Source organism: Heptranchias perlo, chromosome 12 (genome assembly GCF_035084215.1).
Source record: "Heptranchias perlo isolate sHepPer1 chromosome 12, sHepPer1.hap1, whole genome shotgun sequence".
Classification (NCBI taxonomy): domain Eukaryota; kingdom Metazoa; phylum Chordata; class Chondrichthyes; order Hexanchiformes; family Hexanchidae; genus Heptranchias; species Heptranchias perlo.
This window is the reverse complement of record NC_090336.1, coordinates 28605127-28618346: the sequence shown is the minus strand read 5'-3', so window position 1 is coordinate 28618346 and position 13220 is coordinate 28605127. Positions and strand designations below refer to the sequence as shown.

Genomic DNA, 13220 nt, shown 5'->3' with positions numbered 1-13220 from the left:
TGGAGTGGGTGAGCAGTTGAAATGGAGACACTCCATTTCCCGCTCCATTTCAACCGTTTGCTAGTTTCAACACTGCTGGTTTTGGTAACGGTTAGGGCGTCCAATGGACTCAGGCAGGAGCTTCATGCATAAATGCTAATTGGAGACCTATGATATTGATAAAACCCTTATGGCATTTTAACTGGGTCCTGAGCAGGGAAGCTGTCGTGCTTTCCCGCCAGGCTAAAGCAGGTCGGCAGTCAGTGGGAAGGATAAAGAGGCCCTCCAGGTAAGTGAAAAATTTCCTGTTGGGCCAGGAGGTGCAGGAGTGCTCATCTGTGTCCCACGAGGAGAGTCAAGGCCTCCCCCTGTTGCGGAACCTCCCAAAATCCCCTCCCCTACTTATCTGGAAGTTAGCGGGCAACCAAGGGCCAGCCGATTTTCGCCTGCTGATAGCTGCTCTGTGCCTTCTTCCTACCCATTCCGGGCTGGAAGTGGATCGATGGCATTTAAATGAGCCCAGGAGTTAAAATACCCCAGTTAGGACACTTAGGCTAGAAAGTACGTTTTGCACCCGCCCTATCCGAAACCGGCTCTGGGTTAAAACTGAAACCTCTAACTAGCACCCATGTTTACTGTTAGGTCTGGCAGCCACAGTATCCCAGTGTACTGTTAAAATATTGCAAGCAGGGGGAATTTTAACTCCAGGGCAGGAAGCTGGTGGCATGTGTGAGAGCTGCAGATGGAAGAATGGTCCATTTTAAGAGCTAGGTCTCTGTTATGTCCCATCGGCCAGCTGCCTGCCCAAAATGGGCATCTGGAAGCAGATCGCTGGCTTTTGGCCTGGAGGCCATCAAGTAAGTTGCGAAGGGATGGGGTTTCGGAAGGGTTTTGTATGTGAGAAGGCGGGGTGGGGAGCCTAGGGCAACAGCTGCTCAAACTTTCTTTGTAGGGCCAAGAGGAGCACTCCTGCTTCTTCCCTGTCAGATTTTACTGAAGAAGTCGCCAACGTTCAGTGGGCCATTTAAATTACATCAGCGGGTGCCTGAGTCATTCGAAGAAACAATGGTGTTAAAATAGCCGCATGGCAGGAATCAAGTTGTAACTTTTGAAAGTTACTATTGAATCTGCATTCACCACCCTTTCAGGCAGTGCATTCCAGATCATAACAACTTGCTGCGTAAAAAAATGTTTCCTCATGTCGCCTCTGGTTCTTTTGCCAATTACCTTAAATCTGTGTTGTCTGGTTACCCACCCTTCTGCCACTGGAAACAGTTTCTCCTTATTTACTCTATCAAAACCGTTCATGATTTTGAACACCTCTATTAAATCTCCCTTTAGCCTTCTCCGTTCTAAAGAGAATAATCCCAGCTCCTCTAGTTTCTCCACATAACTGAAATCCCGCATCCCTGGTACCATTCTCGTAAATCTCCTCTGCACCCGCTCCAAGGCCTTGACATCCACTCCATTTCACCCAGCAGGGAGAGTTAAAGTGTGACGCCCAGAATTGGACACAATACTCCAGTTAGGGCCTAACCAGTGTTTTATGAAGGTTTACCATAACTTCCTTGTTTTTGTACTCTATGCCTCTATTAATAAAGCCAAGGATCCTGTAAGTCTTTTTAACAGCCTTCTCAAATTGTCCAGACATCTTCAAAGATTTGTGTACGTACACCCCCAAGTCTTTCTGTTCCTGCACGCTCTTTAAAATTGTACCATTTAGCTTATATAGCACTTCATTCTTCCAAAATAAATCACTGCACTTCTCTGCATTAAATTTCATTTGCCATGTGTCTGCCCATTTCACTCGTCTGTTTATGTCCTCCTGAAGTCTGTTACTATCCTCCTCGCTGTTTACTACATTTCTGAATTTTGTGTCATCTGCAAACTTTGAAGTTATGCCCTGTATACCCAAGTTCAGGGCATTAATATATATCAAAAAGAGCAGTGGTCCTAATATCGACCCCTGGGGAACACCACCGTATACCTCCCTCCAGTTCACGACTACTCTCTGCTTTCTGTCCCTTAGCCAATTTTCTATCCATGCAGCCATTGCCCCTTTAATCCCATGTGCTGGTAGTGATGCTTGAGGGAATAACATTGGTCAGGACACCACGAAAACTCCCTACTCTTCTTCAAATTGTGCATGGGATCTTTTACACTCACCTGAGGTGGCAGATGGGGCCTGAGTTTAACATCTCATCTGAAAAACGGCACCTCCTTAAATGAACTGAAGTGACAACCCAGATTATGTGCTGAAATCCATAGAGGGGTTTGAACCCACAACTTTCTGACTTAGAGAGCAGAATGCTACCAACCGCGCCAAGCTGACAAAAAATCCCTTAAAGATCAACCATGGAATAATGAATAAATTTTACAAGTACTAGGAGTAATAGGAACATCTGCTGAGGGAAGAAGCTCTATCGGAATGAATCAAATGACACTCATGGCCAATGATATCTAATCCAAAAGGTCCATCAAACAGAGAATACAAGTGGATTGCTTTTGTGTGTTACATATATACCGATAGATTTTTTTTCTTCACATTATCCAAGCAGTTACATTTAGTCTGGATAAGCTGAAGTAGTGGTTTATGTGACTGTTCAGTGCAGAAAATCAATGTGAATACATTGATCTATCTACTGTACACTGATATTCAACAGGCATTTTCTGACTTATTAGCTTTGAAAAAAAATAAGCATCCTCTCACCTTTTGACAGGAATCATTCCAACATCTGAAAAAACAAAGACATGATCAGCATTTCCTAAACTGTCACCAGTAACAAGTTCCTAAATACCGAGCAGGAATTATTAGAACTGATGGAATACTCAAATTCATAGAGATATTTTACGTAAAATGTTGTTCCCTATCCTTTTTTTGTTCCTCAGCAACAGAAAGTAAGAGAATGCTGTTAGAAGAAGAGGCTATTCCAGCATCCATACAAGAAGACTATTAGAAATAGATGCAGTTTTAACAGAACTGTTGTTCCTGCAGTTTTTGTCTCCTTTCTGTGCGAAATTGCATGGCTTCCATTTAGCAACTGCACAGGGGTACATTTGAAATCAAATACCCACCATGTGACTAACTATGGATGTGCATTCACGTCCCAACATTCTGTGGTATAGTGTTAGAATATTGTTTAGTGACAATAAGGAAAGTTTGACATAATCTCTCAACAAAAATGACCTACCAAATTAAAAAAAATAATAATTTCAGCAAAATGGTACACAATCAATTTATCAGCTTTTATAGGATTTATAATTGCAAACGCACCAGGAACTGACATTTAAATGTAAGATCCCTACAAACAATACACGACCTAGATTTATGCAATGCAGTAACTGAATCAGCCAGAGTATAAAAGTATACACACTTACGTCTGACTTTCAGAGAGACGGTCTTTTTGGTGCGGATAAGGTTTATCACTTCCTCGTGGGTGCAAGATACTATTGAGTAGCCATTTATCCGAACAATCTCATCTCCAAGCTGAAAAACATATTAAAAAGAAATCTGAGTACCAATTCAGAACAAAACTCATTGTTTTTGTACACAATATCTCAGCTGTTTTTGGAGTCCCTGGTTCAAAAGCTGTAATCCTAGGAAAGAACTTACTTTTATTGCAGATATTTGGGTCACTCTTCAGTATAATTCATTTGACTATATCCTTCCTTGTTTTGCCTTTTCCCACTTTTTAAAAAGTTTTTATTTTTCCTGCTGTCCCAGTGGCTCAGCTGACTGGGGCAGTGAGTACCTGAATCACACAGACCAGCAAGGTTCCAGGTTCCATCATTGGTCTTATCTCATTCTAATTAGATTTTTCTTAAAAATGAGTAAATCGAATTTTGAAAGCAAAAAGGCTTCTTTGAAGAAAACAGATTAGGAAGGGAGTATATAAGGGGAGGGGAAAAGGAAAACAGGTTGAGGGTGAGGGAGCCTCTTACTCCCTGCCATTCGGGGGAGCAAGTTGGAGAAGGAGGAGTAGATGGAGAATTAAGAATGAGGTGAGTGAAAGTGGAGCAAGATGGTGGTACGATATAATGTTTGAGTAGGTAGTTCAAAGGGCAGAGGTAGGGGTAGTGATGAGAGTGAAGAGGTGATAGGAAAGGGAGGAGATAATGCGAAGGTGAAAGGGGTAGGGTACACAAAGGAAGTGAGGGCGAGGAGGAAGAACAAATGATTGAGGGAGAGGCTGGGAAAGGAGCTGCTGTGGGCTACATATTTCTGCAACCCCCATCTCAAATACCCCCTGCAGCGAGTGGCGGCTCTTTTCCTCGTCTCACCATCCCATGCCACTCACCATTTCCCACCCCGATGGAAAGAAAATAAAAAGACAGAGAAGCAGAAGAGGACAAAGAGAGAAGCAAAAAGAGTTAGGGAAAGAGAAGTAGAAGGGAAGAGAAAGAGAGAGAGTCAGAGCAGACGATGAGAGACAGAGAGAAACAGCAGCACAGAAACAAGAGAGACAGGGCTAGAGAGAGAGAGATCAAATTCTTCGATGTACTGTATGCAACACCACAGGAGAAATGATAAAATGTTTCTATTTCCTACAGTCATGCATATGTATATAGGAGAATAGAAAATAAATTGATCATTTGTGTTATAAGATCATTAATTATTCATAGTTCGGTGAAAGTAATCATCACAATGAAAACAAAAATAGTCCAAGTGTGAAATACTAGCTGGGAAGTTATTAGTAACTGGGAATGAGTTCAAATTAGAGTCATACTTGGCTGTATCATACAATAGAGGAGATATTATGCTACTGGATATATCCTATAGGCCAAATAGTGGGAAGGAGATAAGGGAGCAAATTTGCAGGCAAATTACAGAAAGGTGCAAGAAATATAGAGTAGTGATAGTGGGGGACTTCAATTATCCCAATATAGCAACAATGTAAAGGGCAAAGAGGGGGAGGAATTCTTCAAAATGTATACAAGGGAACTTTTTTGATTAGAGTGTTTCCAGCAAAATGAGGAAGGAAGCAGTGCTGGATCTAGTTCTGGGGAATGAAGTGGGGCAAGTGGAGCATGTTTCAGTGTGGGAGCATTTGGGGAACAGCGATCATTAGGTTTAAAATAGTTATGGAAAAGGACAAGGAACAGTCAAGCATAAAAATACTTAACAGTGAGTTAAAAAGGGAGCTTGCCCTGGTGGGTTGGAATCAAAATTTGGTAGGCAAAACGTAATTGAACAATGGGAGGCCTTCAAGGAGGAGATGGTTCAGGTACAGAGCAGACACATTCTCACAAAGGGGAAAGGAAGGACATCCAAAGCTAGAGTGATTAAAAATATAGAGATTAAAATGAAACAGAAAAAGGAGATTTATGACAAGTGCAAAGTTCATAATACAATAGAGAACCAAACTAAATACAGAAAGTACAGAGAAGATCTAAAAAAGGGAAGAGGGGCAAAGAGAGATGATGCGAAAAGATTATCAGCCAACATAAAAGGGAACCCATAAGTCTTTTATAAGCATGTAAATAGTAAAAGGGTTGTCAAAGAGAGGGTCGAGCTGATTAGAGTCAAAAAAAATCTTCTTGTGGAGGCAGAGTTTATGACTGAGGTACCAAATTAATATTTCACATCTGTCTTCACTGGAGAAGAAGATGCTGCCAATGTAGTAGTAAAGGAGGAGGTAGTGATATTGGAGAGGATGAAAATAGATGAAGAGGAGGTACTTAAAAGGTTGGCAATATTCAAAGTAGAAAAGTCACCCGGTCCAGATGGGATGCATCCTAGGTTACTGAGGGAAGTAAGGGTAAAAATTGCAGAGGCTCTGGCCACAATCCTTCATTCAGGATATGGATACTCTGGCACTGCCCCCTCCATATGGGGGACATGCCAGAGGACTGGAGGATTGCAAATGTTACACCCCTGTTCAAAAAAGGAGAGTATACAGGGTATAATTTCAAAGTTTGCAGATGACACAAAACAATGTGGAGGACAGTAACAGACTTCAGGAGGACAAAGACAGACTGGTGAAATGGGTAGACACATGGCAGATGAAATTTAATGCAGAGAAGTGTGAAGTGATACATTTTGGTAGAAAGAATGAGGAGAGGCAATATAAACTAAATGGTACAATTTTAAAGGGGGTACAGGAACAGAGAGACCTGGGGGTGTATGTACACAAATCTTTGAAGGTGGTGGGATAAGTCGGGAAGGCTGTTAAAAAAGCATATGGGATCCTGGGCTTTATTAGAAGAGGCACAGAGTACAAAAGCAAGAAAAGCAATGGTTAAGCCTAAGCTGGAGTAGTGTATTCAATTCTGAGCACCACACTTTAGGAAGAGATTTACTAGGATGGTACCAGGGATGAGGGACTTCGGTTATGCAGTCAGACTGGAGAAGCTGACATTGTTCTCCTTAGAGCAGAAAAGGAGTAAGGAGATTTGATAGAGGTGTTCAAAGTCATGAATGGTTTTGATAGAGTAAATAAGGAGAAACTGTTTCCAGTGGCAGAATGGTTGGTAACTAAAGGACACAGATTTAAGGTGATTGGCAAAAGAACCAAAGGCGACATGAGGAAACATTTTATGATATATTATGATCTTCAATGCACTGCCTGAAAGGTGGTGGAAGCAGATTCATCAATAACTTTCAAAATACTTGAAGGGAAAAAAATTACAGGGCTACGGGGAAAGATCAGGGGAGTAGGACTAATTGGATAGCTCTTTCAAATATCCGGCACAGGTACAATGGGCCGAATGGCCTCCTTCTATGCTGTAACATACTATGATGATACTACTGTAGCTGTATAAGCTATACTCTACCCCCCTTAAAAACAGCTCTCACTGCTTGCCACATTGGCTTTACAAACTAACCAATTTTATCTTAAAAAGAAACTTTATTTATCTGAGAAATAATGAAGAATGAACTTACACTTACATAGCCCCTATCACATCCTCAGGGTGTCCCATGGTATGTTACAAATAATTAATGACTTTTGAAGTGGAGTCACTGTTGTTATGTAAGCAATTGTAAACAATTTTACAACACCAAGTTATAGTCCAGCAATTTTATTTTAAATTCACAAGCTTTCGGAGACTTCCTCCTTCCTCAGGTAAATGTTCAGGATCAGGATCCTGAACATTTACCTGAGGAAGGAGGAAGTCTCCGAAAGCTTGTGAATTTAAAATAAAATTGCTGGACTATAACTTGGTGTTGTAAAATTGTTTACAATTGTCAACCCCAGTCCATCACCGGCATCTCCACGTTATGTAAGCAGTCATGGCAGCTAAGTTGCGCACAGCAAGGTCCCATAAATAGCAAATGAATGAATGGCCAGATTAATGTCTTTGGTGGCATTGGTAGAGGGAGGAATGCTGGTCAGCAGACTGGGAGAACTCTCTACTCTTCGAATAGTGCCATGGGACCAAGTGGATGTAAAAGATCCCATGTCTCTATTAGAAGAACTAAGAGTTCCTCCAGTCTGCTGACCAGCATTCCTCCTACGACCAATGCCACCAAAGACAGTCAACCTGGCCATTCATTCATAGGTACTGTGCTTAAGTCCTGAAGTGGCATTTGAATTTACAAACTTGTGTTTCAGAAGCAAGTCTGCTACCAACTGAGTCAAGTTGACAAGAACATTTGTGCCTGAAATTTTGGTGGTTTGCTGGTGGATTAATTTTACAGAGCTTGTTCTGCTTGGTGATTGGTTGCTTCCTCAGATGGGTTGGGTAGCATCAATAACAGGGCAAACTCTAAACAGTCTATGAATGTAACAGGCCTGATGAACAATGGACTTTTACATATTTCATACCTTTTATTTTCTAAAATACAACAAATATATGTAGGGAAAGCATGCACTAAGCAAGTTTGCCTGTTCAGCATGCACATTTCTACCTATTCTCCCTTGCCATGCAAAAGTCAGAAAGAATCTAAAATGAGAAATACTAATGTACCAGTAACCCTGGTAGTGTATTGCTCCGGGAGAAAGCAAGCCTCTCCCTGTTAATGCCATGACGTAAGTCAATCAAACGGATGCTGCAATGTAGTGAGGGAACCCTGATAATATTCACATTTCATCATACTGTACTCTTCACTCAAGGTTCTGCCAGCAATAATACAATTTTTAATAAAAGTTTACATCAGTCTTAATTACATATGAACATAGAAACAGGAGTAGGCTTTTCAGCCCCTCGAGCCTGTTCCGCCATTCAGTTAGATCATGGTTATCCCTTGATAACCTTACTCAACAAAACTTTATTGATCTCCATCTTGAAAATTGACTCAGCAACCACAGCCTTTTGGGTGATCAATCTCCAGATTTCCATTGTACTTTGCACAAAAAAGTGCTTCCTGATTTCACTCAGAAATAGCCTAGTTCTAATTTTAAGATTATGCCCTCTTGTTCTCGATTACCCCACCAGAGGAAATAGTTTCTCTGTATCTACCCTATCGAACCCCTTTATCATTTTAAACGCCTTGATTAAATCACCCCTCAACCATCTAAACTTAAGGGAATACAAGCCAAGCGGATATTACACAGTGTGCTTCTGGTGTCCCTGACGACCATGTGTGCGGGAAATGTATCCAGCTGCAGCTACTGACAAACCGCATTGCGGCACTGGAGCTGCGGATGGATTCATTAAGGAGCATTCGCGATGCTGAGAACGTCGTGGATAGCACGTTTAGTGAGATGGTCACACCGCAGGTAAAGGTTGTACAGGCAGGAAGTAATTGGGTGACCACCAGGCAGAGTAAGAAGAGCAGGCAGGCAGTGCAGGGGTCCCCTGTGGCCGTCCCCCTCTCAAACAAATATACCGCTTTGGATATTGTTGAGGGGGATGACTTATCAGGGGAAGTCATGATGTGGAGATGCCGGTGATGGACTGGGGTTGACAATTGTAAACAATTTTACAACACCAAGTTATAGTCCAGCAATTTTATTTTAAATTCAAAGCTTTCGGAGATTTTCTCCTTCCTCAGGCAAATGTTTGCCTGAGGAAGGAGAAAATCTCCGAAAGCTTGTGAATTTAAAATAAAATTGCTGGACTATAACTTGGTGTTGTAAAATTGTTTACAATTATCAGGGGAAGGCAGCAGCAGCCAACTTCCTGGCACCAGGGGTAGCTCTGCTGCACAGGCTGGGAGGAAAAAGAGTGGAAGAGCTATAGTGGTAGGGGATTCTATCGTAAGGGGAACAGACAGGCGTTTCTGTGGCCGTAAACGTGACTCCAGGATGGTTTGTTGCCTCCCTGGTGCCAGGGTCATGGATGTCACTGAGCGGCTACAGGGCATTCTCAAGGGGGAGGGTGAGCAGGCAGAGGTCGTGGGCCACATTGGGACCAACGACATAGGTAGGAAGGGAGATGAGGTCCTGCATCAAGAATTTAGGGAGCTAGGTAGCAGATTAAAGAGCAGGACCTCAAAGGTTGTAATCTCTGGATTACTCCCAGTGCCACGGGCTAGTGAGTATAGAAATAGGAGGATAGAACAGATGAATGCGTGGCTAAAGAGTTGGTGCAGGAGGGAGGGTTTCAGTTTCCTGGATCACTGGGCCTGCTTCTGGGGAAGGTGGCACTTGTACAAGTCGGACGGGTTGCATCTGAACCAGAGCGGGACAAATATCCTTGCGGGGAGGTTTGCTAGCACTGTTGGGGGGGGTTTAAACTAACTTGGCAGGGGGATGGGATACAGAGTGGAGCTACAATAGGGGGTAATGTGCAGCCAAATATAGAGAAAAAAACAAGTCAGCTTGGAAGACAGGGCAAATATGTGAGGGCAAGGCTGGATGGCATCTATTTTAATGCAAGGAGTCTTGCGAATAAGGTGGATGAACTGAAGGTGTTGATAAACACATGGGAGTATGATATTGTTGCTGTCACAGAGACATGGTTGAGGGAGGGGCAAGACTGGCAGCTCAATATTCCGGGGTACAGAATCTTCAGGCGAGACAGAGGGGGAGGTATAAGAGGAGGGGGGGTCGCAATATTAATTAAAGAATCAATTACTGCCATAAGGAGGGATGATATATTAGCAGGTTCCTCTAATGAGGCCATATGGGTGGAGCTTAAAAACAAAAAGGGGGCAAGCACTTTGATGGGAGTGTACTATAGGCCCCCAAACAGTCAGGGGGAGATAGAGGAACAGATATGTAGGCAAATCTCAGAAAATTGTGCAAATAATAGGGTAATAATAGTGGGGGATTTCAACTTCCCCAATATTAACTGGGATACTCAGAGTGTAAAAGGCTTAGAGGGTACAAAATTCTTAACGTGCATCCAGGAGAGCTTTTTGAGCCAGCATGTAGAAAGTCCTACAAGAGAGGGGGCGGTACTGGACCTAATTCTAGGGAATGTGGCCGGCCAAGTGGAAGAAGTGCTAGTAGGTGAGCACTTTGGTGAGAGTGACCATAATTCGGTGAGATTTAAGGTGGTCATAGAAAAGGACAGGGAGGGGCCGGAAATAAAGGTTCTAAATTGGGGGAAGGCCGATTTTAATAGGATAAGGCAGGAACTGGCCAAAATGGACTGGGATCAGCTGCTTGTAGGAAAATCCGCATCGGAGCAATGGGAGTCTTTCAGAAGGGAGATTGAGACCATACAATGGCAACATGTTCCCGTAAAGGTCAAGGGTGGTTCCAAGAACTCCAGGGAACCTTGGATGTCAGGGGATATACGAGAATGGATTAGGAAAAAAAGGAGGGCTTTTGGCAGATACAAAAGGCTAAAGACGGAGGAAGCCCGAGAGGAGTACAAAAAGTGCAGGGGGATACTTAAAAAAGAAATTAGGAGATCAAGGAGGGGCCATGAAATAACACTGGCGAGCAAAATAAAGGAAAATCCTAAGATGTTTTATAAGTATATTAAGGGTAAGAGGATGACTAGGGAAAAAATAGGGCCCATTAGGGACAAAAATGGCAATCTGTGTGTGGAGCCGGAAGATGTAGGAGGGGTTCTAAATGAATTTTTTGCATCTGTTTTCACTATGGAGAAGGACGATGTAGACATGGAAATACGGCAGGGGGACTGTGATATACTCGAACATATTAACATCGAGCGGGAGGAGGTATTGGCGGTTTTAGCAGGCTTAAAAATGGATAGATCCCCAGGCCCGGACGAAATGTATCCCAGGCTACTGTGTGAGGCAAAGGAGGAGATTGCGGGGGCTCTGACACATATATTCAGAACCTTTCTGGCCACAGGGGATGTGCCAGAGGACTGGAGAACCGCTAATGTAATACCATTATTCAAGAAGGGGAGTAGGGAAAAACCGGGGAACTACAGGCCAGTGAGCCTAACATCAGTGGTAGGAAAATTATTGGAAAAAATTCTGAAGGACAAAATTAGTCTCCACTTGGAGAAGCAAGGATTAATCAGGGATAGTCAACATGGCTTTGTCAAGGGAAGATCATGTCTGACTAATTTGATTGAATTTTTTGAGGGGGTGACTAGGCGTGTGGATGAGGGTAACGCAGTGGATGTGGTATACATGGATTTCAGTAAGGCCTTCGATAAAGTCCCCCACAGGAGACTGGTCAAGAAGGTACGAGCCCATGGAATCCAGGGTGCCTTGGCACTTTGGATACAAAACTGGCTTAGTGACAGAAGGCAGAGGGTGATGGTCGAAGGTTGTTTTTGTGACTGGAAGCCTGTGGCCAGTGGGGTACCACAAGGATCTGTGCTGGGGCCCTTGCTGTTTGTGGTCTACATTAACGACTTGGATATGAATGTAAAAGGTATGATCAGTAAGTTCGCTGATGATACAAAAATTGGTAGGGTGGTAAATAGCGAGGAGGATAGCCTCAGTCTGCAGGACGATATAGATGGGTTGGTCAGATGGGCGGAACAGTGGCAAATGGAATTTAACCCGGAAAAGTGCGAGGTGATGCACTTTGGAGGGACTAACAAGGCAAGGGAATACACAATGAATGGGAGGACCCTAGGCAAGACAGAGGGTCAGAGGGATCTTGGTGTGCAAGTTCACAGATCCCTGAAGGCGGCGGAACAGGTAGATAAGGTGGTAAAGAAGGCATATGGGATACTTGCCTTTATTAGCCGAGGCATAGAATATAAGAGCAAGGAGGTTATGATGGAGCTGTATAAAACACTGGTTAGGCCACAGCTGGAGTACTGTGTGCAGTTCTGGTCGCCACACTACAGGAAGGATGTGATCGCTTTGGAGAGGGTGCAGAGGAGATTCACCAGGATGTTACCAGGGCTGGAGCGCTTCAGCTATGAAGAGAGACTGGGAAGATTGGGTTTGTTTTCCTTGGAGCAGAGGAGGCTGAGGGGGGACATGATTGAGGTGTACAAAATTATGAGGGGCACAGATAGGATGGATACTAAGGAGCTTTTTCCCTTCGTTGAGGGTTCTATAACAAGGGGACATAGATTCAAGGTAAAAGGCGGGAGGTTTAGAGGGGATTTGAGAAAGAACTTTTTCACCCAGAGGGTGGTTGGAGTCTGGAACTCACTGCCTGAAAGGGTTGTGGAGGCAGGAACCCTCACAACATTCAAGAAGCATTTGGATGAGCACTTGAAATGCCATAGCATACAAGGCTACGGACCAAATGCTGGAATATGGGATTAGAGTAGACAGGGCTGATGGCCGGCGCGGACACGATGGGTCGAAGGGCCTCTATCCGTGCTGTATAACTCTATGCCTCTATGTATGCAACCTGTCCTCATAAATTAAAGCTGGTATCATTCCAGTGAATTTGCGATGTACCCCTTCAAGGCCAATATATCTTTCCTGAGGTTTGTAATTACATGCAGTTTATAATACCAGTTTCTTAATTGATTAGATTAAACCTAATCTATCAATATAAAAAGCAGTAAGACCAGCTCAAATATTTGTGACAGGCATTTTGTTGTCCAATTTTGTACAACAGATTACAAAATATAAATAAACTTAGCTGCATTGCATCTCTAAATATCTTCACTGGTATTTTTTATTCAGAGGCTTTAGCCTCTATTCAAAAAGCCTTGGAGCTGAGTTGAAATTCTTCCCACTTAATAACTATAATTTCCAGCATGCCACAATCTGAGCATGTGCAATTGCCAAATATATAACATGGAAAATAAGACTTGTGCAATGTGGAGCAATCTCCCAGCATGGAGGAATATGATTTTCGTACATAACTGTGCACACCCCAAAGTGTGTCTTTCCTGGGGTTTCAACAGTAACTTTGAGGTTAGCTTTCCAAATGACTTTCAAGTAAGGTAATGCATGAACTTTAGAACCCTCTTTGGGGGTAGTTTCTGACAGGAAATCTATTATCCAGTGCTTT

General features: G+C 43.0%; 1 protein-coding gene across 1 annotated transcript in view; it reads right to left on the bottom strand.

The window, feature by feature from the left end:
- The window catches only part of ush1c (Usher syndrome 1C), a 228239-nt gene that overhangs the window by 134626 nt on the left and 80393 nt on the right, over positions 1-13220 (bottom strand). The window contains exons 5-6 of the mRNA XM_067993855.1: positions 3358-3466; positions 2690-2714 (exon numbers count right to left, since the gene is read on the bottom strand). Coding sequence (XP_067849956.1) covers positions 2690-2714; positions 3358-3466 — 134 coding nt within the window. The remainder of the gene's footprint in view (positions 1-2689; positions 2715-3357; positions 3467-13220) is intronic.